At 43.3% G+C, this 21040-nt stretch overlaps 2 protein-coding genes and 1 long non-coding RNA gene across 4 annotated transcripts; 1 reads left to right on the top strand and 2 right to left on the bottom strand.

Annotated features, from left to right (window-relative positions):
- Nucleotides 1-2120: 2120 nt before the first annotated feature.
- Nucleotides 2121-6227, bottom strand: LOC117833657 (putative receptor protein kinase CRINKLY4). 2 transcript variants are annotated; one of them, XM_034713239.2, is made up of 4 exons: nucleotides 6001-6227; nucleotides 5655-5806; nucleotides 5401-5556; nucleotides 2121-5276 (listed from the first exon to the last, which is right to left on the bottom strand). In XM_034713239.2, the coding sequence occupies exon 4, from the start codon at nucleotides 5261-5263 to the stop codon at nucleotides 2534-2536; it is 2730 nt and encodes a 909-aa protein (XP_034569130.1). In that variant the 5' UTR covers nucleotides 5264-5276; nucleotides 5401-5556; nucleotides 5655-5806; nucleotides 6001-6227; the 3' UTR covers nucleotides 2121-2533. The 2 variants fall into 2 exon arrangements, with proteins under 2 accessions (XP_034569130.1, XP_034569131.1); XM_034713240.2 differs by having other exon boundaries at nucleotides 5655-5801.
- Nucleotides 6228-15186: 8959 nt separating this feature from the next.
- LOC117834323 (protein FAR1-RELATED SEQUENCE 9-like) lies at nucleotides 15187-18070 on the top strand. The gene is made up of 5 exons (XM_034713928.1): nucleotides 15187-15211; nucleotides 15304-15362; nucleotides 15666-15773; nucleotides 15828-16405; nucleotides 16591-18070. The coding sequence occupies exons 1-5, from the start codon at nucleotides 15187-15189 to the stop codon at nucleotides 18068-18070; spliced, it is 2250 nt and encodes a 749-aa protein (XP_034569819.1).
- Nucleotides 18071-19173: 1103 nt separating this feature from the next.
- Nucleotides 19174-20099, bottom strand: LOC117866737 (uncharacterized). The gene is made up of 3 exons (XR_011899034.1): nucleotides 19916-20099; nucleotides 19531-19828; nucleotides 19174-19264 (listed from the first exon to the last, which is right to left on the bottom strand). It is a non-coding gene; the product is annotated as an uncharacterized lncRNA (long non-coding RNA).
- Between the last annotated feature and the right edge of the window lie 941 nt (nucleotides 20100-21040).

The raw sequence follows: 21040 nt of genomic DNA, 5'->3' as shown, positions 1-21040 counted from the left end.
GGTAGAGAGAGAATGTTATGCAGGATGATGCCTCCAAGGGGGGAGCGATGCTAACAACGCCATCGCTCGTGTGTCCACGGAGGAGCAGACCAAGTCTTCACATGGCAAAACCAAATGGATTGGTTGCCGTAACAACGCCCCTAGTGAGGTGAGCTACGTTAAGAAACGTAACTGATGTCTGTACCGGTGAATGCCAGGTAAAGCTTTCGAAGGACCCCAAAACCAACTCCACGCAGTCGACCACCAAGGTCTGGATAAGAGACAAATCGATGGGATGGCAGCGAGCAATCCACGACGATGATGATGAGGAACATCCGTAGGCTAGCGACCGGCATCACAATGACCCAAAGATGACCAGGGGTGATAGCGACGACCAAAAAACAACCACGGGGGAGGGCCCCCAGGAACACTCAACGATGATGATTGGGGATGATCCATGGTAGCGGCAGTCGTCGTGGGATGGCGGCGACCCGAAGCACCATGGGGAGGACGAAGACCCATCCTCCCATCCCTACCAGTGAAGAAGACGGCTTGAGGAGGCATGGTCTCACGAGCGACAACCATTGGCAGGAGCGACCCAAGAGCGAGCGACTTACTGCAGCGACCGCCATCACCTAAGAGGGCAGCTACGTGGTCATCCCAGAAGCAGTTGAAGCACAGGCCGACGAGGTCAGCCGGCATCGGGTGGCGGGGGGACAGGCCAGTGAGCGCGTCGCCCTCCTCTTGCGTGGCACGACAACCTCCCCACCGTCCTCCTCCATGACCATGGTGCCGCGAATGTGGACGCCGCGCCGAGCGTACGCCATGAAGCCATCGACTGGAGCCGGCGGCAACAAAGCAGCGACCCGTCGAGGGCAGCTAGGTGACCCGACCCGGAAAGGCGCGACCTTGGATGTGCCGGCAACATCCCGACCTAGTTGGGGGGAGCGTGGTGACACGGCTTGTAAAAGCGCGACCTTGAATGTGCCGACAACATCCTGACCCACTGGCGGCCTTGACGGCGGGGAGGAAGCCCAAACCGGCCGTGCATTGGCAGCAGGAGAGGGGCCGCTGCCTCATCATAGTTGGAGGGCCTGGTGAAGCACGGATCCGGGCGCGCCCTGCGTGTGACTGCAACAGACCCACCGCCTTAGCGCCAAGGAGCCCCGGGCATGGGTTCGGTGGGGGCGGCGGGCGCTGGAAGTGTCGCCCCGAGTCGCTCCTATCACACTTGCTTCTCGTGCATCGTGCATGCATATTCACATTTTTACATTTTACTTTGACTTCCATCCCTTTGCACTCATTTTGGCATCTAGATCACATTTACTGCTCTTAACAACAATGGTAATGTACGTTGTACCAATTTTTTTTTTCTTTTTGAAAGTTGTTGACTAATGCCAACGTGGTTTTCCTTCTGCAGGGTATCAATTTTTGTTGACATTCACCCAGTGAAAATGAGGGCCATCGGGCCTCTGTGAGTCTGTCAACATTACGGAGGCCAACGAGCTCAAAAAAAAAATGAAGGGAAGAGATTTTAATTTTCACCCCACTTTATTTTTCCTTTGTCTCAATGCATAAATTATAATTAAATCCAGAATTTTTGCAAAATCACATGATACTTTATTTCCCAGGTTTCAATTTTTTCCTTCAAAATTTCCACAGAAATACTTGCAAAATGTAGCTAGAGGCATAATGGTCCTTCCTCCAGTCTGATGGGGACAAAACAACAATTTCGCAATGGCATGAATCAATATCGAATTTATGGTGTCCGACAAGGAAAGGCACATTTGTTTGGAGACAAATTTGCAAAAAGACAAAAACAAGTTTAAGATGCAAGACATTATTGATGGGTATCATCTGTCGCAAAAGCAACAGAACTCATTCAGTACGTACGGTCTTGCAAATATGATTTCTGAAAGAAGCATTCTCAACAGACATAATGGTGAGTTTGTTAGGTTAAGTAGCATTAATTAGTTAACAACCAGCCTTCATTATGCTGAAAGCAGCATCCTAAACTGGTCATGAAACATGGCTGCAGCCATTCCTGAATCCTGAGAACCACATCTCACCTGTTTTACTGAAGAATGGGCTAACCAACCGGTTACTGAGAATAACAAATCAAGCAACTGAAGAAACCTTCCACAAGAACATATGAAATTTGCTCCTGGATAACCCAGATATGCATCTAATGATCTAACAGGCTAGCACTGCAATTTGGCAAATTTGTTGCCAAAGAAACATCACAAACCAAAATAAACGGTTCAAAGGATTGAGGAAACTATACAATTCTGTAAGCTAATCGTGGAAGATAACCCATCAACTGAAGCCATGCACAGATAACTAACATCCATGAAAAAAAAAGATGAAGAGACTGTAAATCTACAAAGGAATCCCCCTGCATGCTAATTTTGTTCGAGCTACAAACTAGCTATCATTTTTAAATGACTTGCCACTGTAGGATGCATAAACACTGGGATGCTTTCCATGTAGCGACAGGTTACCAGGTGTGAACTTGGACTGGTGCTCATAAATAGCAGGAAGCCACAACATTTCTTCAGAAGTTGTGCTGCAAGTACAGTTTCTCCTGCGGTGAGGCTGGGCCAATCTCTTCTTCAAGTGACCGCAATCCATCACCTATGCTGCTCCCAACATTCCTACCTTCAGTGGTTGTTCGGCCAGCGATATCAGCTTCCGAGGCAGATGATTTCCTCCTCTGAGATGAGGTCACGCTGGGAAAAGTTATCCAAGATGGCGCTCTGTACTCGATCCTCTGGTCCTCCCCATCGGCAAGTTCGTTCTCTGAGCAAGAGTGGTTTGAGGACATCTGTGATACCTTGTGCATCCGACTGCTTCCGAGAACAACCTCAGTCGGCAGGATGGGCTGCTCGACACACGGACTGCCCATCAGCAGTGCAAGGGCATGCTCTAGAGCGGTTGTCACCTTGTCCATGGAAGGCCGATCTTTCCCTCGCATTCTGACACACTTACATGCCACGGAAGCAATCTTCTTGAGGGCTTCAAGGTCTGAGGGAGGAGATAAGACTGGATCAAGGATTGAAAAGATGTCCCCTGCTTTGATCAGTGGTACTGCCCATTCAACAATGTTCCCTTCCTCAAACTGCATGTCAATCGCTTTCCTGCCACTTAAGATCTCTAGGAGAACAACTCCAAAGCTGTATACATCAGACTTTGTAGTCAAGTAATGGAGACGGTAGTACTCTGGATCAAGGTAGCCAAGTGTCCCTGCTGGCAGCTCAGACAGTGGGGTACCGCTATCAGGAGGACCTAGGATAGATAGGCCAAAGTCGGCTACACGTGCATTATGATCCTCATCAATCAATATGTTTGATGACTTGATGTCTCGGTGAATTACAGGAGGGCAAGCATAGCCATGAAGATACTCAATTCCTCTGGCAGCCTGGACAGCAATAGTGACCCGTCTGGCCCAATTCAATCGCTTTTTCGAATTTGGATCCTTGCCATGCAGATGCTGGTACAGGGATCCATGGGCCATGAACTCATAAACCAAGAGCCTCTCGCTGCCATCCTCACAGTAACCAAGAAGGTTGAGCAAATGCGCATGGTTGAGCCTGGAGAGGAGGTCAAGTTCATTGTGGAACTCCTTTGAGCTCTTCTTCATATCTGATGCCTTTATCGCACGCTTCACAGCAACTACTGCCCCATCTCTCAGTATGCCCTTGAACACACATGAAAAGCTGCCTTTGCCAACTTGTGAATCCTCTGAGAAGCCGCCAGTTGCTTGCTCTAACTCTTCGTAGGAGAATTCCTGAGCCCTCCTGATTTTCAGATCCTCCACATCAGGCTGAATCCTCATGTTATCCTTCCGGAAGGAATATGCTGTGCTCTTTGCCATTCTCAGCTCGTTATTTGAACATTGGCAATGTCGAAGCTTGTGTTGTACGTACAGGCACGCAATTACTGACACACTGAGTACCAAGACGATGGCAAACACAATCTCAGCTACAAAGATACGCATTTGAAAAGCTATCAACTTTCGGGTCTTGGTCCGTTTCTGGGATATGCAAAATGACATGCACTCATCTGTAACACACTTGGAGCAATCATACTGGCAAACGCGGTCAGCCGTGGCATTGCAGGGTGATGACTCGTACGAGTCCTCTGGGCAACCTGCACTACAGGGCAAACAGAGTCTAGAATTTTCAGGCTTACAAATCTTGCTGCTGCCAACTTCACCATGGTTATCATACTCATAGTAACCATGGCTACATGCAGTAGGCACACAAATCCCAGGTGGTACCGCCATTGGTAGTGCCATTGGCCCACTGTTTCCCCAGCACCTTGGCATCAGTGATGTCTCAGCAGGCACTCCACAAGTAAAGTAGTCCCCAGCCACAAGTGCATACATCTTCAGCCCTTTTGGTGGTGACGTACTGTTACGAAGTGCGAAACCCCAGCAAGCTACTTGGTGATCAATGCTCCTGATGCCACAGGCATGAAATCGTCCACCGACCACAGAGACCATTGCATCTATTGGCACTATGTTCACATCTCCATCACCGATCGCACTGGCCGGTGCCACCTGCTGCATTTCCAAGCTCCTGCCCCAGCAGAACACCTGTGCATTCTCCAAAACCCCACAGACATGGTAACCACCTGCTCCTATGGACTGGAAGCGCACATCCCTTGGTGCCAGCCCGACAACACCGCTCACTGTTTCATCACCCCAGCAGAACACCGTCCTGTTCCGTGCAAACAAGCCACAATTGAACACCGAACCAGCTGAGATGGTCGACACGGCTTCATGAATAACATATGTGGCAGTCATATTGTAACCCCAGCAATCAATCAACGATGTAGCAGCATTAGGACCATGGATTTCAGCTGCAGCTGCTCGCAGCGCGCAAAGATGGTTATCCCCAGCGCTGAGCTCAGAGTACTTTGCACCCTCGATCATTGGCTGGGGCACCCCGCTCTTGACATAGGAGTTGCTCCCCCAGCAATAAGGCTGCCTGGTGTCAAGCAGGAGGCCACACACAAACCCATCCCCCGCTGTAAGGCCAAGGAAAGGGATATTGGGCGGAGCACCATACAGAACAGAGGCATCGTCACCAAAGCAGGTGACAATGTGGGATCCATCAGAGCTGATGCCGCAGAACACTGGGCCATCCTCACCATAAGCCACAGAAATGGACGACATGGAGCCAAGGCCACAGGCCCAACCAGGCAGCAAAACTAGGAGGCACACTGCTAGAACCAGCACATGGTCCATTTCTTGAAACTTGGGGCGGTCTTGGAGGCTCATGCTGAGAAGATTCCTGCAATAGTTACAGGCATCAGATGAGTCATATTATACTTAAAAAAAAATGTTTCGGAACCAACAGGAGCCATGGTAGTCTTATGGATGAAACAAAAAGAGAACCTTTCTTCTCAAGAGCATACCAGGACGCACGAAACAGGGGTGGTGGAGTGGCTAGTCAGTCACCCTCACTGCACAGCATTTGAACAGGAGTACAGGACAACGATTTGTTGATTTCCCATCCTTTCTTTGCTACCTACTCAGCATGAAGAAAATAACGCCTACGACGGCATAGCGACCTGAATCAAATAAAGTTGTAATATGTTCAGCCTTTACGCATTTCTCCTGCGAATCAAGAACACAAGCAGAAAGCAATTGAGGAATCGTCGACCCGTACCAAAAAACCGAAGCTTTCTCGGACCAAGACCAAGATTGCTTCAAGCCTCCAGCGCAGCATCTTTCCTCGACTCCCTTACTCCAAAGGAGGGAACACGTCGTGCGACATTGGTTGCTCACTGAAACCCCAAAATCTTCGAGAATCAACCTTCGCTGGAGCGGAAGAAGAAGCATGGATGGATGCATTGGATTAGTAGCAGCACACGAACCCACACCAAACCGGGTGTGTAGACAGAGGAAGGGGGAAGAGATTTGGATTTCATTTCACAATAGAACTAAGCCCTCCTAGAACACGCGAATCTGGCAATCTGCCCATACCAAGCAAGCTGCCGAAGTTGTTCACTCACCAGAAGCAGAAGGAGCCAATCCACGGCCGGTGCGCCACCCGAGCACTAAGAGCGGCGGCGGCAGGGCGAGGGGCGACGCCGTGTGTGCTGTGCTAACTGTGCTCTGCTCGGTGAGAGAGGAGGAAGGGACGGAGGAGAGGGAGAGGGAGAGGGCGGCATTGAATGCGGGCATTGAAGAGGGGCTCCTGGTTGGAGGACGTGTAGGTTGGGATTGTCAGTGGGAATTCAATTCGATGCCAGCGGCCGCGTATGTCTGTACATACTGCCCTGCACGCGCTCAGCCTGCAGTGCTCTCCCGTTCACCCTCTTCGTATGGGTGTTTGCGAGGGGCTACAGTTTAGCCGTCCAATTTTAGGGGGTGTTTGGATAGCGAGGGCTAAACTTTAGCCTTGTCACGTCGGATGTTCGGATGCTAATTAGGAGGATTAAACATGAGCTAATTACAAAACTAATAGCAGAACTCCTAGGCTAAATCACGAGACGAATCTATTAAGCCTAATTAATCCATCATTAGCGAATGGTTACTGTAGCACCACATTATCAAATTATGGACTAATTAGGCTTAATAGATTCGTCTCACGATTTAGCCTAGGGGTTGTGCAATTAGTTTTGTAATTAAACTACGTTTAATACTCCTAATTAGTGTCCAAACATACGATGTGACAGGGGCTAAAATTTAGCCCCTGTCTTCCAAACACCCCCTTAGTCAGATTTTAATTTCTTCCACCCAAACATGATTTTCTATAATTTAAAATTTTTGCTAACATTTATTTTCTTTATAGGAAATTTAGCATAGGAAAAATTATTGTTTGTTATTGGGAATTTAATAAGGTTGTTGTTCTCTGTGTGTGCATTCATGCCGATACATCTTGGTGTTTCATGAGTGAAAAAAATTTCAAAAATGTGTTTAGACCCTTCTAAGAATTTTTCAGTTTTTCTGGAATTTATTCTCCTTTTCCTAAAGCTAAATCTAATTTTTTGAATGGTTCTAAAATCTTTTTCATGAGCTCCAAATATTTTATTTGGGTTTCTCGTGTCCCAAACTATCTTTTGGATTTCTCTTAGAATTTTCAGAGTATTTTTCGTGATTTAAAATATTTATATTCCCATGTGAAATAATTTCTGAAAACAATCTTTCTTGTCCTTGAGCCGAACCTTAGGCCCGACCCACCTCAGCTCAGCAGGCCGTTTCCACCGGTGCAACCTGGCTCCTTTCCACCAGCTCAACATCCTATCGCCAGCCCAGCTTTCCTTCCGGCCCACCATCCTGCGCCGGCCCGCCATATCACTTCTCCCTCTCTCTCACTCACCGCCAAGTGGGCCCTGCCTATCAGGCCATCTCCTACCTCCGGAATTTCTCCCGCACGGACGTCACCGCACGCCTCCCAAGCCATGCCGCCAGGCCTTCTCCCCACCTCCTGCGGCTCCCCAGCGCCCCTTCACCTCCCTTGCGTGCGCACCACCCGCAACGCCCCCTCGTTTCCCCTTCTACCAGTAACGGTAGCTCCACCACCGTCGCCAATAATGGCCGCCGCCACCGCGATTCAAGTCCAGGTGCCTCAGCTCCCTCCACTAAGCCGCCTCAATTCCCTCCCTCACCCTATAAATTACGCCCGCGCCTCCCAGGGCCACCTGCTGCCGCACCACCGAGCCCTGCCGCCCCTGCTCACCCAAGTTGCGCCGCCGCGTGCCGAGCTGCGCCGCTGCTTACCCGCGCCCGCCGCCGCCTGTGTTGCCCCTGCGCTGAGCCGCCAGGCTGCCTGCACCGTTGTCCTCGTCGCCTGCTGCGCCGGCGTGCCCCACCGTTGGCTCGGCCGCCGCCGCCAGCCAGAGCCACCCCTGCGCCGGTCATCGGGAGAAATCAGGAAGGATCGAAGACTGAAGAAGAGGATAAGAAGCGTACTTTTGCGTTTCGGCCCCTGAAAACCTTGTATATCCTTTCCCTTTTCCTTGTGTCTTTCAATCTTACACGAAAAGCCCTCAAACTATCAGTTTCCTTGCAATCTGATCCAAGCCTTAACCTTTTGTAGATCTAACCCTAAGCTTTCAGCTTTTCACGAGCTCTGTTCTCTGTGTCTTAATCTTCTCTGCTAACCCCTGAAGCCTATAGTTAATCTTGTTTAGGTCCTTCGAACCTTGTTTAGTCCGTAGATTTCGCGTTTTAGCTCCATTTTAATCCCTTCAAGTTACGTTAGATTCTTCACAACATAAAGTACATGTTAGCAGTGATGTTGAACATAATTTTCTATCTTTGAAAATAAATTTATTGTTAATTTGATTAATGCGTATTGAAATGCCTTTTCCTACTGACAATTTAAGTAGGGTTTACAAGGGTTTTTCATAATCAATATTAATTTGAATAATTATTATTGAATTAGTTTTGTAAATAAAAGTGAGTAGGTTCTATCCCGATTTTCATAAACTAAGGTTTAATTGGTTAATTCCTAATTATAACTAGCTTTTCTAAATAAAAGATATCTAGGTTATACATCGGTTTTTATAAATAAAGTTAAGATGCTTAATGATATCATAAATGTATTTTCAATAATAATATGTTTAGTTGAACACGAAATACAAAATTATTCATACATGCTCTGAGTTAAAGTTAATTGTTAAATTTGCATAATCCGTACTTTAATATTTACAAATAAAATATAATTAAGTTTATCGCGTTTTCAATAATTAAATGTAACTTGCTTAATTCCAAATAGGGTATTTCTCTGAAATAACCTAGGTCCATGTTTTATTTAATTAAAATGGATCAAGAATATAGTCTTTTTATTTCTTTGTTACATCAAACTTCTCGATAGTTTAGATCTCAGCGTTTCCTGCATTTGCGTGACCTTAGATCAAGCCTTGTCCTTTAGTACGCTCTTTTAAAGTCTTTCTTTTGTTTTGGTGTATTGTTCTTAGTTGTACTTGTTTGTTTGTTGCTGATGTTTTGCTTCGATTAGAAGGATTGCTGCTCGGAAGCTTTGAAGATTAAGAGTTTCAAGAAAGCAAGATATGAAGAGCAGTAAGAGTAACTTTACGTTGGAGAAAGGCAAGTGTCCCTAACCATCCTTCTACCTGTGCTTTATTCACAATATCATGATAATGTTAATTGGAACATGGAGAACCACCTAGGAAAATAGTACAACCACAAGAACTATCATGGCTCTGGTCTTGGCTAATTAATTAGAGACTCTAGTCTGGGGTAATCTTACTAAAAGGGCAAGAGGGGCGACGACAGATGGGATATAGCACCCGCTCTCTTAGGGAGTGGGCTTAGCTAAGACACTGTACCCACTAGGGGGCTATTATATCCTGCTACCGATTCGGAAACCTTAGTGTGTTACCACTTACTAGGGAATCTTTGTAAAGGCCTCGTAGCGTCCCTATGCAATCACACCTTGGAAGTGTGGTATTGTTCCTGATCAGGACAGCATGGTTGGGTCCAAAGTTCTCTGAACTTTTACGCGACTTGTGGGTAAAGATGTACAACGTCTGCAGAGTGTAAACTGATATATTAGCTGTGCTCATGGTTAAGAGCGGCTTGAACCCTCACATGATTAATTAAACTTGAAAATGGATTTAAATTGTTATTCTGGTTATTTCCTGTGGCTTTGCTGAGTACCAACCATAAGTGTACTCACCCTTGCTTACTGCTGCTCAGAAGAAGCTGCTATGAAGATGATGCTGAGTTCTAGGCGTACGCAACCCCCAGTCATTTGCCTGTGAAGTTTGGAGCCTCCATTTCCAAAATTTAAGTTGTGTGTCTCTGATAGTCTTGTAAGTATTTTTGTATCTTCTTACGTGATACTATTGTTGTTATTCACTAATGATGTCACTGTATGTATGAAACTAAATCCTAGCATACATATAGACAACACTTGGTTTTATTTTAAAACTGGGTGTGATAATTAAGGTTTCATTCGCCCAAGCACATCACCTTGGGGCTGCCTAGGTCTCTTTGTAAATAAAAAGGATGATAGTCTGAGGATGTGCGTAGACTACCAAGCTCTCAATGCGGTAACTATCAAGAATAAGTACCCACTGCCCCGCATTGATGTTATTTTTTATCAGCTCGCTGGAGCTAGAGTTTTCTCCAAGATTTATCTCCGCTCAAACTATCATCAAATTAAGATCCGGCCGAGTGACATCCCTAAGACCGCTCCCTAGTGGACTTCACGTAGTCAATTATCCTAAAATAATGGTACAGCATAGCAGAATGTTCACCCTCCAAGCCATCTGTACACATAACTCAATCTTCTACGAAGTCTATCGAGAGTCACCTCCACATATCCAATACCAGAAAATAATGGTACAACAGAATATCTTCGAATCCACATACTCGGGCTGAATATCATAAGGGAATCTTAAAATAATTGTCCGAACATATTTTGGAGCAAGTGCCACATTCTCATAATAGAAGTATGGTGACACACACACAATAGCCCGTCCAGGCAAAATATTTGTTCATTGAGCATGGCCCATGGTGGCGAGCCCAAACCAACGAAAAGCCGCTAGGTCTAGGTCAGTGAACAGATCTCTGCCTGAAGAGGATATTAGGCCAGTATACTTCTATTATGAGAATTAGGGTTCAAAAGGCATTTGGAATACTATTTCAAGATTCTTTTATGATATTCAACCTGAGTTTGTGGATTCGGAGGTGACTCTCCATAGAATTTGTAGAAAGTTGAGTTATGTGCAAAGAATAGTGTAAGCACATTCATGCCATGTGCAGACACTGTTCTCTAGGATTAGAGGAGCGGAGGTGGTACATCCATTGCCGATCCATTTGCATCATATTATGTGAAAAATGAACATAGGGCTTCGTATTACATTAGGAACTTGATCAATATTAGGTAGAGGAAAAAAAGAGTAAGTGTGTTGTAATATTTTGCTCTTGCAATAAACATGAGATAAATAAATTATTGATCAAAGAAATACAATTATTGTTAAATTACAGTGACATGAAAAAATATAGCAATAACCAAATTCTATTTCATATGTCTACAATTTATTTACCTTAATTTTATTGCAATGACTAAATATTAACAACATATGTACTCTATTTTTTCCCCATATCTAATATTGATCAGATATTTATCTAATACGAATCATATATAACAAGCAAGCTATCCATCAATTTATAGCTCAAAAATATGTATAAATAAAAATCCTCTCCATTCTCCCTCATTCTAAAAACTCATTTTTCTCTATATTTAAAGCATAAAACAAAGCATAATAACAATAAATGAAGGGAGGATGAAGTAGCTAACCTTTACAATACTTTAGATGAGTGAAATCCCCACAAAAATGAGGAAAAAAATTGGGCAGCACCTCCCTAAGGCTGCTTGCTTGCCATGAAGAAGAAGCCCGAAGCTCTCGATCTGAGTGGCTCGGGCTCGGAGAGGAAGAAGCTGAATTTATATGTGAGAAGTTTTTGTCCCAGTTGAAAATACTAACCGGGACTAAAGGCCGCCCCCCAAGTCCCGGTTGGTAAAATTACGAACCGGGACTAGGGGGCTTTAGTCACAGTTGGTGTTTCCAACTAGAACAAAACGTCTCGCCAGATTTCCTCAACCCACTAGCCATTACAACTGAGACTAAAGGAGGATCTTTAGTCCCGATTGATATTACCAATCGGGATTAAAACTCCCCGCGCCGGTGGTGGCCTTTTGACCCAGGACTAAAGGTCCTTTACTCCCAGGTCCGAAAACAACCGAGATTAAAAATGCTGGATGGAAGGCCTCTTCTCTAGCATTCTCTAGCAGTGTGGAAGGGGAGCAGTGCAAGGCAAGTTCATGACAACCTGGTGACATCGAGGAAGATGAGAGGGAGGATGCAGTGCGTCGCTATAACTTGTTGACAACGCTATTTTTACATGTGTGTTGGGGTGGGGGCGGGGGGGGGGGGGGGGGGGGTGGAACCAAAGGAGATGCAAAGGACTGGTGAAGACACAGTTGGACAGATCGATGAGCAGGCTGGTGGAAGGTTGGAGATGAGCAAGTTGGTGGAAGTTGGAGCTAGGCCGGGAAAAAAAGAAAAGAAGAAAATATTGTGGACCAAATGAAGGTGGATGGGTTTTTGGCCCAGTGCCAGAAATGGGACTTAGAGATAGTTTTTGTTGTTTGGTTGGAAGATTTAAATTCGAATAAAATCCAGATTTAAGCCGAGGAAAAGAGATTACATGGAATCTAGGGTTTAGAATGGAGGCAAACAAATGCAACACAAATGTAAGATTTTCTTGCAGGTTTTAAAATTATATGGTTTTAATATTTCCTAGTTAATAAAAGAAAGATGATCAGTTAGTTTGTAGAGAAAAATAAAAAACCTCAAAACTTTGGTATGCTTAGCGAAAGGACCTCTAGCCTAATAGTTAGAGTACCTGAGTAGCATCTAGTAGAACCGGGTTCGACTCCCTGTGGGAGCAGCCTCCCCTGCTGACTATGCTGACTTCGGTCAAAAATCTTTGGTATGTTTAAAATGCTCTAAAAATCGGGAAGCTACAATATGATTAGAGGTGGCTGTTTGTCAACCAATTAAAATCATGGGAAAATTCTTGCACCGAGTTTGCACCCCTCTTTTTTTTATCTTCTAACGTCGATCGTTTCAATTTTGTGCACTTTTACATTTCTAAGAGTACTCGATAGAGTTGGCTCTAAGTTGCAAAAGTCTACATTGGTATACCTGCATAGGGCCAACGTACGTAGTATGAGCATACATACTGGATAAACCTTAGAGCATATCTAGATAGACTTGTGTAGGTTTATCTTGAGCATTGCTCTAGTAGGAGCCATATAGGCTTTAAGTTTTCAAGTATCGTAACTCAACCACCCTTTTACGACGGATGCACCGACCCCATAAGTAGACTAAAGTGTTTTCTAAGTTCTCCGTGAAAGCGTTGTTAGATTTGCGGACACAAAGCAAGCTTGCGTGTGCTAAATTAATCACATGGCACTTCGGTTGAGTACAGCTCCCAAGTCACATCACAGGGCATTCTATATTTTTCCATGACCACAGAGGAAGAAATTAGTAAAAGATTATAACTGAATATGAGCGTTGTTGTAGGTACCCTATGCATGAGTTGAGGCAGATCCATCCCAAGGATCGCCAGTTCATCTCCTTCCACTTCGCCCTGCAAGAAATTAAAATATATATAAATTTAAAAACCGTTTGGACTAAGCACCTAATTTTTAAATTTGAGCCGTTTGACCTTATGGTTGTAAATGAACTTGTACTTCTCCATATGCATGTAACAGTGTATTTAGCATTTACAAATTTCTTCAACGGTTGGGATCAAAGCATAGATAAGTCGGTTAGATTCCTTATGGTGGTGAAGACTGACCATCCGAGTTCGAGTCCTTTGACGTAGCTAAGTCCTAGATTTATTACAGAAATTAGCAATGCTATTGTTCAGTAGTATGCGAGATAGTGTACGATGATAGTGAAATGTCTATGGTGATTTCGTCAGTATTAAGATATGCCAACCCACTCTCTCAGACTTGCTCGTAGTGATAGAGTTACGTGTGTGTATTCACACAGGAGAGAGCACGTGTAAGTGTTTCGTCTTTACAAAGTTTCAAAAAAAAATATCAAATAGATTGCTTTATTGCACAAAAAGCTACAATTTTGAGAAAATGGATTAAATACATTTCCAGGCACCGATCCATAATACTATTTTACTGTGGTGAAGAAATAAAAGCAACCAAGATGTGGATGTACGAAACTAGCTAGTGTGGAGTTATTCGGGCATGCACCTCTCGTGGAACATCGCGAAGGGAAGGATGCACATGGTACCGAAGGCGCTGCGGTAGGCATGGAGCGCGAAGATAAACATGCCGCGGCTGATCACTACCTTGGACAGCATGGTCAGCCCTGTGATGATCAGCTGCACCAGCACCATGGCTGCCGGTGCCTTCCACATCAGCCCTGCCGCTGCAGCATTATCCTTCTTCCTCTCCACCCCACATTCGACGATGGTGGCCTCTTCCATCTCAATTGATCTCTCGGCGATGGCTCCAGCAGGAGCGAAACTGCCCATGGTGGGTGGACAAGGTTGTAATCTTGCTGGAATGAGCTTCAAAGCTGGGACTAGGACCAGAACGGGCGAACTTATCATATAACACTAGAAGTTCCGCTTGTTCTCCAGTTTATATAGCATTTACAAGATTGGCAATGATAGGACGTTTTGTTTTGTAATTAATAAGAATGAAGAGGCACTGACGTGTATAACAGATAATACGGGAATATATATTAGACTGATATCTACGCATACAAGGTGCCAAGCTTCATTATAGCATATTAAAACCCAGTCTGAAGATCCCACAGTTTTAAAAATATACAGATGCCTCGTTTTGGGCATCCTGTTTTAAAATAAAAATGATTTGCCACACTAGTGATGATGTCTTATCCTTTTCTATTGTTATTAATTTCTTCGTGACAATTAATCTCTTCATGACGATTACACATATAGGGTTTGGGTAAAGCATCTTGAAAAACTGTTACAGAGGGGAGCAGAGAAAGGAATTAATTTTTGGGGAAAGAGACCCATCAATTGAGTTTATGAACAATGACTAATCCAAAGCCCAAATTCCCCATAGCACCTTTATAAGGGCATAGTGTCCAATTAAGTGACATTTCAATACGTGTTACACATGTACATGATTCACGTCTCTGGGCAATATTATATTCTTTGGTCAAGGAACAAGTCTTGGCCTTTGAGATGCACTGCTACACTTTGGTCTCTCCAGGGACATCATACGGTGTTTGGCATTTCACAGCAATGGTTACTTTGTTTCCTTCGGGGGGAGGGGTGCCAAGCTAAATCAAACCGAGAGCTAATAAACCTGCGGAACTACTAGCGCCCGGACATCCGTTCCGGGCGCAAAAATCGGACGCACTCTCCACCGTCGGATTCAATACGTGTCAGCCGTCAGATGAAACACAAGGAGATCGGGACAAGTCCGCACCAACCATAGAAAAATAGCACCCTGGCGTCAACTCCTAAACGCGGGTCGGGACAGGAGCGAAGCTCCCAGCTTCGCGCCGCCACCCAGATGCGCCGGCGGCGCCGCCCAGATCCGCCGCGACGAGTGAAGATGGCACATATCCTTCAAAAAAATCGAACTCCCCCGTCCAGATCAACCACATGGTGGCCACCCGCCCCCCATTGTTGCTTGGAACCCCTCAGATCTACAGATGATTGACCTCAACACGCTACCAGGTATGCCGCCCCCCATTGTTGCTCGAAATCCCTAAATGTTGCATTGAATTCTTCGAGCAAGTGTGATAATTCACTTCAACACCCGTCTCCAGGTCTTTCGAGCAGCGTCCATGGGGGATTGGCATCCCAATCGAGTCTCCAGAAACGGCAGGTATGATTTCGTTTGAAACACTAGATGTGACAGAATCTTATACAATTTTGCAACATCTAATGATAGCATGTGCCACATTGAAAATCAGTTATTGAAACATCTCAAAATGCTCATGGGTTAACTGAATGTTACATATAAGTGTTGCAACATCTAATGATAGCATGTGCCACATTGAAAATCAGTTATTGAAACATCAAAAATTGTATGTGCTAACTGAATGTTGCATCTTACTTTCATGTACAGTATTTGCAACATCTGAACATTGATTTCGCTAGTAACACTAACTGCAACATTTATTTGCAGGGGGATGGAGCATTGGTTCCTGTTGCGAGCATAACAACACACTCAAGTGAATATGTTTCAGTACAAGTTGGTGCAAATGAAGAGGTCTACCATGAGGATGAAGACATCGTATGCTCACAGCTTATTGTGCCGAAAGTCGGGATGGAATTTGACACGATATAGGAAGCAAAGCGGGTTTACAATGAGTATGCCATGAAGTTGGATTTCAGCATAAGAGTGGCTTCTTCAAGAAATAGCAACGTCACAAAGGAGCTGATCAGAAAGGAGTGGAAGTGTTCTCATGCTAGGAAGCCAGCTATTGATGGAGAAGATGATGGAGAGGAAAACACATCAGCGAGCACATCAACAAATGACACTGCAACACTAGTGGGATCGAAAAAAAGAGTAGCAACAGCTGTGCTTACCACGGCAACAAGGAAGCACAACACTATCAAAAAGTTGGATTGCAAAGCTCATATGGCGGTTGGCTTGAGAAATTCGAGGTGGAGAGTGATTGTAATGCAACCTGACCATACTCATCCCATGATCAAGGCGATTGGGGTTAGGAAACACTTGAGGTCCCACCGAAGCATCTCGTGGGCTGATTATGAGCTGCTGAAAACACTACACCATAGAAATATTAGCACAACACAGATCATGGGGGAGCTTGCTGATTTTCGTGGGGGACTTGGCAACCTTACTTTCAGCAGCAAGGATGTTTCAAACATGAGGACACACTTGAGAGGAGGTCTCACCTACAGGTATATGGATGCAACATTAGAGTATTTTCAAAAGCAACAAGCTGAAAGTCCTTCCTTCTATTATGCAACAATGATAGATGATAATAATGTTGTTAGAGGATTGTTTTGGGTAGATGGGAGGACTAGAGAGCTGTACAAGAGTTTTGGAAATTGCATTTTTTTGACATAACATATTGCGCCAACAGATACGACATGCCTTTTGCACCAATTGTTGGGATAAATAACCATTTGCATAGCATACTGCTTGGATGTGCAATGTTGCCAGATGAAACAACGGAAACATTTGTTTGGGTGCTAGAAAGGTTGAAGGGAGCAATGGGTGGGCGTGAACCAACCAACATAATGACAGACCAGGATAAAGCAATAAAAGCAGCAATAGCAATAGTGTTCCCTAACGCAACACACAGATGTTGCAAGTGGCATGTCCTGAGCAAGGCTAATGATAAGCTTGCTTGGCTTATTAGTGAGGAAGAAGACTTTGCAAAGGAGTTTGACTACTGTGTGAACAGAACTGATACACCAGAAGAATTCGAGATGTTGTGGGCAAGCATAGAGGACAAATACCACTTGCAGGAAAATGAATTCTTTCAAAGTATGTCTGGTACAAGGAGGATGTGGGCACCTGCACACTTCAGAAAGTACTTCTCCCCCTTCATAGGCACAACAGGAAGATCGAAAAGCATGAATTCATTGTTTGAGAAAGTTGTTCACCCTCAGGACTCAATGTTGCAATTTATAACACAATATGATTACATCATGGACACCAGGGCAGAAAGTGAAAATAAGGAGCGTTGCAAGGGAGAGATTTCAGATCCACCACTATGGGGAAGGTATGCTTTTGAGAAGCAAGCTGCTGCATTCTACACCGATGAAGTCTTTGGTAAATTTCAAGGGTTGTTGCATGATTCTACAAGATACAAGGTAGGGCCTGTTGAAAGTGATGACCAGGGTTGGTCCATTCAAATTGTGCACCCAAATTCAACTAGAGTCCGTATGGTCACCATTGATAAAGATGCAGCGTCATATACATGCTCTTGCAACATGTTTGACCATGATGGCCTCTTATGTCCTCACATACTAAAAGTATTCACAAACAGGGATGTCGAAAAAATTCCAGAGAAGTATCTACTTAGAAGATGGTCAAAGGAAGTGACTATAATGATACCGGAACGCCTCTCTACAGAACTAGCATTTGGTGTCCCAACCACAAGCAAGCTAAGGTACAATGCATTGTGCAAAAAAATGACGTCACTAGCAGCTGAAGCTTGTTTGGGTCCTGAAAAGTACATTGTAGCTTCAGCTAGGATAGATACATTGGTACAAGCAGTCAGGATAGTAAGGGGGTCACAAGAAATGCAACAAGATGAAGCGTCCAATGTTGCAACAGGTCAACAGTCTAAAACTCCTCCTGTTGTCATGGTAAAGAATCCAACAAGAACAAAAAGTAAAGGGAGACCAAAGGAGAAGGTGGAAAGGTTCAAGTCAGTAGTGGCACAAGCTAAGGAAAAAGCAATGAAAAAGAAGGCAAAAGAAAAGAAGACGGCCCAAAAAATCCCACCATGCTCATATTGCTTTGAAGATGGTCATAGTGTACAAACTTGCGCGTACATGGCCAAGGCGGAGGCACTTGCAAGGGATCTCAAAGAAACAGAGCTGAAGCTCTGAATTTTTAATTATTCCTTTATTAGAATGAGCTGAAACATGCATTAGAAAGTAGTGCAACATTTCATTTTATGAATTGCAACATTATGTCTCATTTATACTAAATTTTTTTTGTGATGCCGCTGTTATGCCCATGTATGAGATTGAGCCTTGTGGTATTGGTATTAGACCATGAGCTGGAGATGAATTAAACTGCATGTGGTGTGGCATAAAAAAAAGATGTGATGTATTATTGCGACAGTTGATGTTGCAAATTCAGTGGTTTGGTGTTTCAAATGTTGTGAACACTTGTTGCAAAATAAAAATGGCATGACAACATTATTGCAACATGGTTCAGTAGAGTTTGCAACATTAAAATTATAGTACAGCAACATACTACACCAATTGAAGATATAAAACAAGGAAGAAGGTAAGAAAACAAAAGATTTATTATATATGTTGCAACAGTAAGTTAATGATGTTTCATCAGTTATCCATGAATGTTGCAAACAAGAAAATAAAAGCCAACATTTCTGCAACATAGTAAAGCAGAATTCGCAACATATAAAGTGCACTACGGCAACATATAAAAAAACTAAGCTGAGGAAAATAATTGGTATCCCACAATCCTGAATACTCCATACATCCATATTTCTAAGATGATTGTTAGCTATATACAGAGACCTAAACTCCTATATTGCACAACGAAACATGATGTCACTACTTCTAGTTGCAATACTTTTCAACAAACTCGCTTGTTAGGATATCATTTCTTGGAGAAAGTAGGAGAATGCCTACAGCCAATTTCCTATAGTTTGCAATCATGTGCTAAAAAAGGGAAAAAGAAAACAGAATTAGGTACCAAAAAATTGCAGAAGTAACATCATGTATTTGGGTAAAAGAATTAGGTAGCCACATTGCAATAAGACATACTGGCTCAAATGTGGTGTCCATCTTCTTCCCATTCCAAGACTCCATATATAGCATTGTGTATAACCCACAATCATGCCTGAAAACAAAAAGAATTGGGTTATCAAAATAAACATGGTGAGAAAAGATGAAAAAACTGCATGAATAATTCTTTATGTAAGCACATGAATGATGAAAAACTTACAAAGATTTTTGATGCGGGTAGTCCGTGGGATATTTCCAATCAAACAGAGAGATGTCTTTGTTTAGCACCCCAGCTTGTAAACATGCTTTTGAAAAATTGGTGACCTAAAAATAGAACCAAATGGTACGTTATATACTATTGAAACATTTCAAATCAACATCTGCCACAATGATAATTAACTATTGTAACATCGCAAATTCTAAAAGGTTAATTGTCTGTTACAATCTACAACCTCTATAGTTCTGCAACATCGCAAATCATCAGGTGCAACATTGATTTTCAATTATTGACACACCATAAGATGAAAAAGCATCAAGTAACAGAGGCTATTAATAACAAAAAAAAGAGATGCAAGTTTGAGAGTACTGACCACATTCTTGGCAGAAACAAAATATTTCGTATCACGAGATCCCCCAAGAGAATTGAACCAGCAAATTTCCTTTAGAAACATGTTGACACTGACAAGTACCCAATGCCCTTCTTCAACAATAGGGAAAAACAACTAAAAGAAGTAGATAAGAAAAAAAAGAATGGGAAATGAAAGACAACTTAATTGTGCAACACAGTACCGGATCCATTTTTGAGAGATCCCAAGACTTGTTCAACTTTGTCAAAGCCGTGTGGCAGCTGTTTTGTATGAAATTATCATGTTCAATTTTTAGCTTGTCCTTGAAAAAAAAGTTAGAAACTATCAAAATGAATGTAGGGCACAAATGATGGTAATAAAAAATTGCAAAACAGAATTCAAATCTTACAGTGAGAACAGTAGATAAAGCAAATTTCTTAACGATGTTATTATCCTTCTCACGCAATTCATCTTCTTCAATGTTGAATTCATAGGACCATAAAGCCATCACATGGTTATTAATTTCCCCCCTTTGCTTGAAGGATCCATAGAATTCATCATAAGTAAAATGGAAGCCATCAATTCGAACAAATGGTGGGCTGGGATAAAAAAAAACTAAATTAGGATTTGAAACATCTAACTAGACCTACTGAAACATGTGAAACATACAGAAGGAACATTGGGGGAAAAATTGAACTGTTGTAACATGAGTACTACATATTTGAAACATCTAACTAGACCTACTGAAACATGTGAAACATACAGAAGAAACATTGGGGAAAAAATGAACTGGTGTAACATGAGTACTACACATTTGAAACATCTAACTGGACCTACTGAAACATGTGAAACATACATAAGGAACATTGGATAAAAAATTGAACTACTGTAACATGAGTACTACATACTTGAAACATCTAACTAGACCTACTGAAACATGTGAAACATACATAAGGAACATTGAGAAAGACATAAAGAGTTGCTCACGGTTGTTCTTGTTCATCATTATTCGCATTTGGATTGATCGGCACTTTCCTCATTATCCTCTTGCTGAGATATTTGTTATATGCAGTAACAATTTCATCATCTAACTTAATCCTCTTCAATTTCTTTCCTTGGTTCAGATGGATGGCAGCCCTCTTCCTCCTGTTTTTCTTATCAAATGTACTTGACCCAGGCTTGTTAACAATAGTCTCATCAATGGTGAGATCAGCTGCAAACACAAGAATAACAAAATACTCAAATATGTGTAAGAAAAAAGGATTGAAAATGGAGACAAAAAAGGTAAAAAAAACGTCACCCAAATTAGATCCTGCTGCCGCTGGGGTCAAACAATCTGTTTCAATTCCTTGGCTGGACAAGAGATCAAATGAAGGGATGTCATCAAGATAACTTGAATCGTTGCTTCTCTTGTCAACAGGTGAACCAGTAGCACTGGTGGGGGCTCCTAAAGTGCTAGTTGATGCATCTGTTGTGGCAGCAGCATTGGAAGTTTGCCCATCTGAACCACCACACATGGAAGGAGCTGCTGCAT

This window comes from Setaria viridis, chromosome 8, assembly GCF_005286985.2.
Source record: "Setaria viridis chromosome 8, Setaria_viridis_v4.0, whole genome shotgun sequence".
In the NCBI taxonomy this organism is placed as follows: Eukaryota; Viridiplantae; Streptophyta; class Magnoliopsida; order Poales; family Poaceae; genus Setaria; species Setaria viridis.
This window is presented reverse-complemented; position numbering and strand designations above follow the sequence as displayed.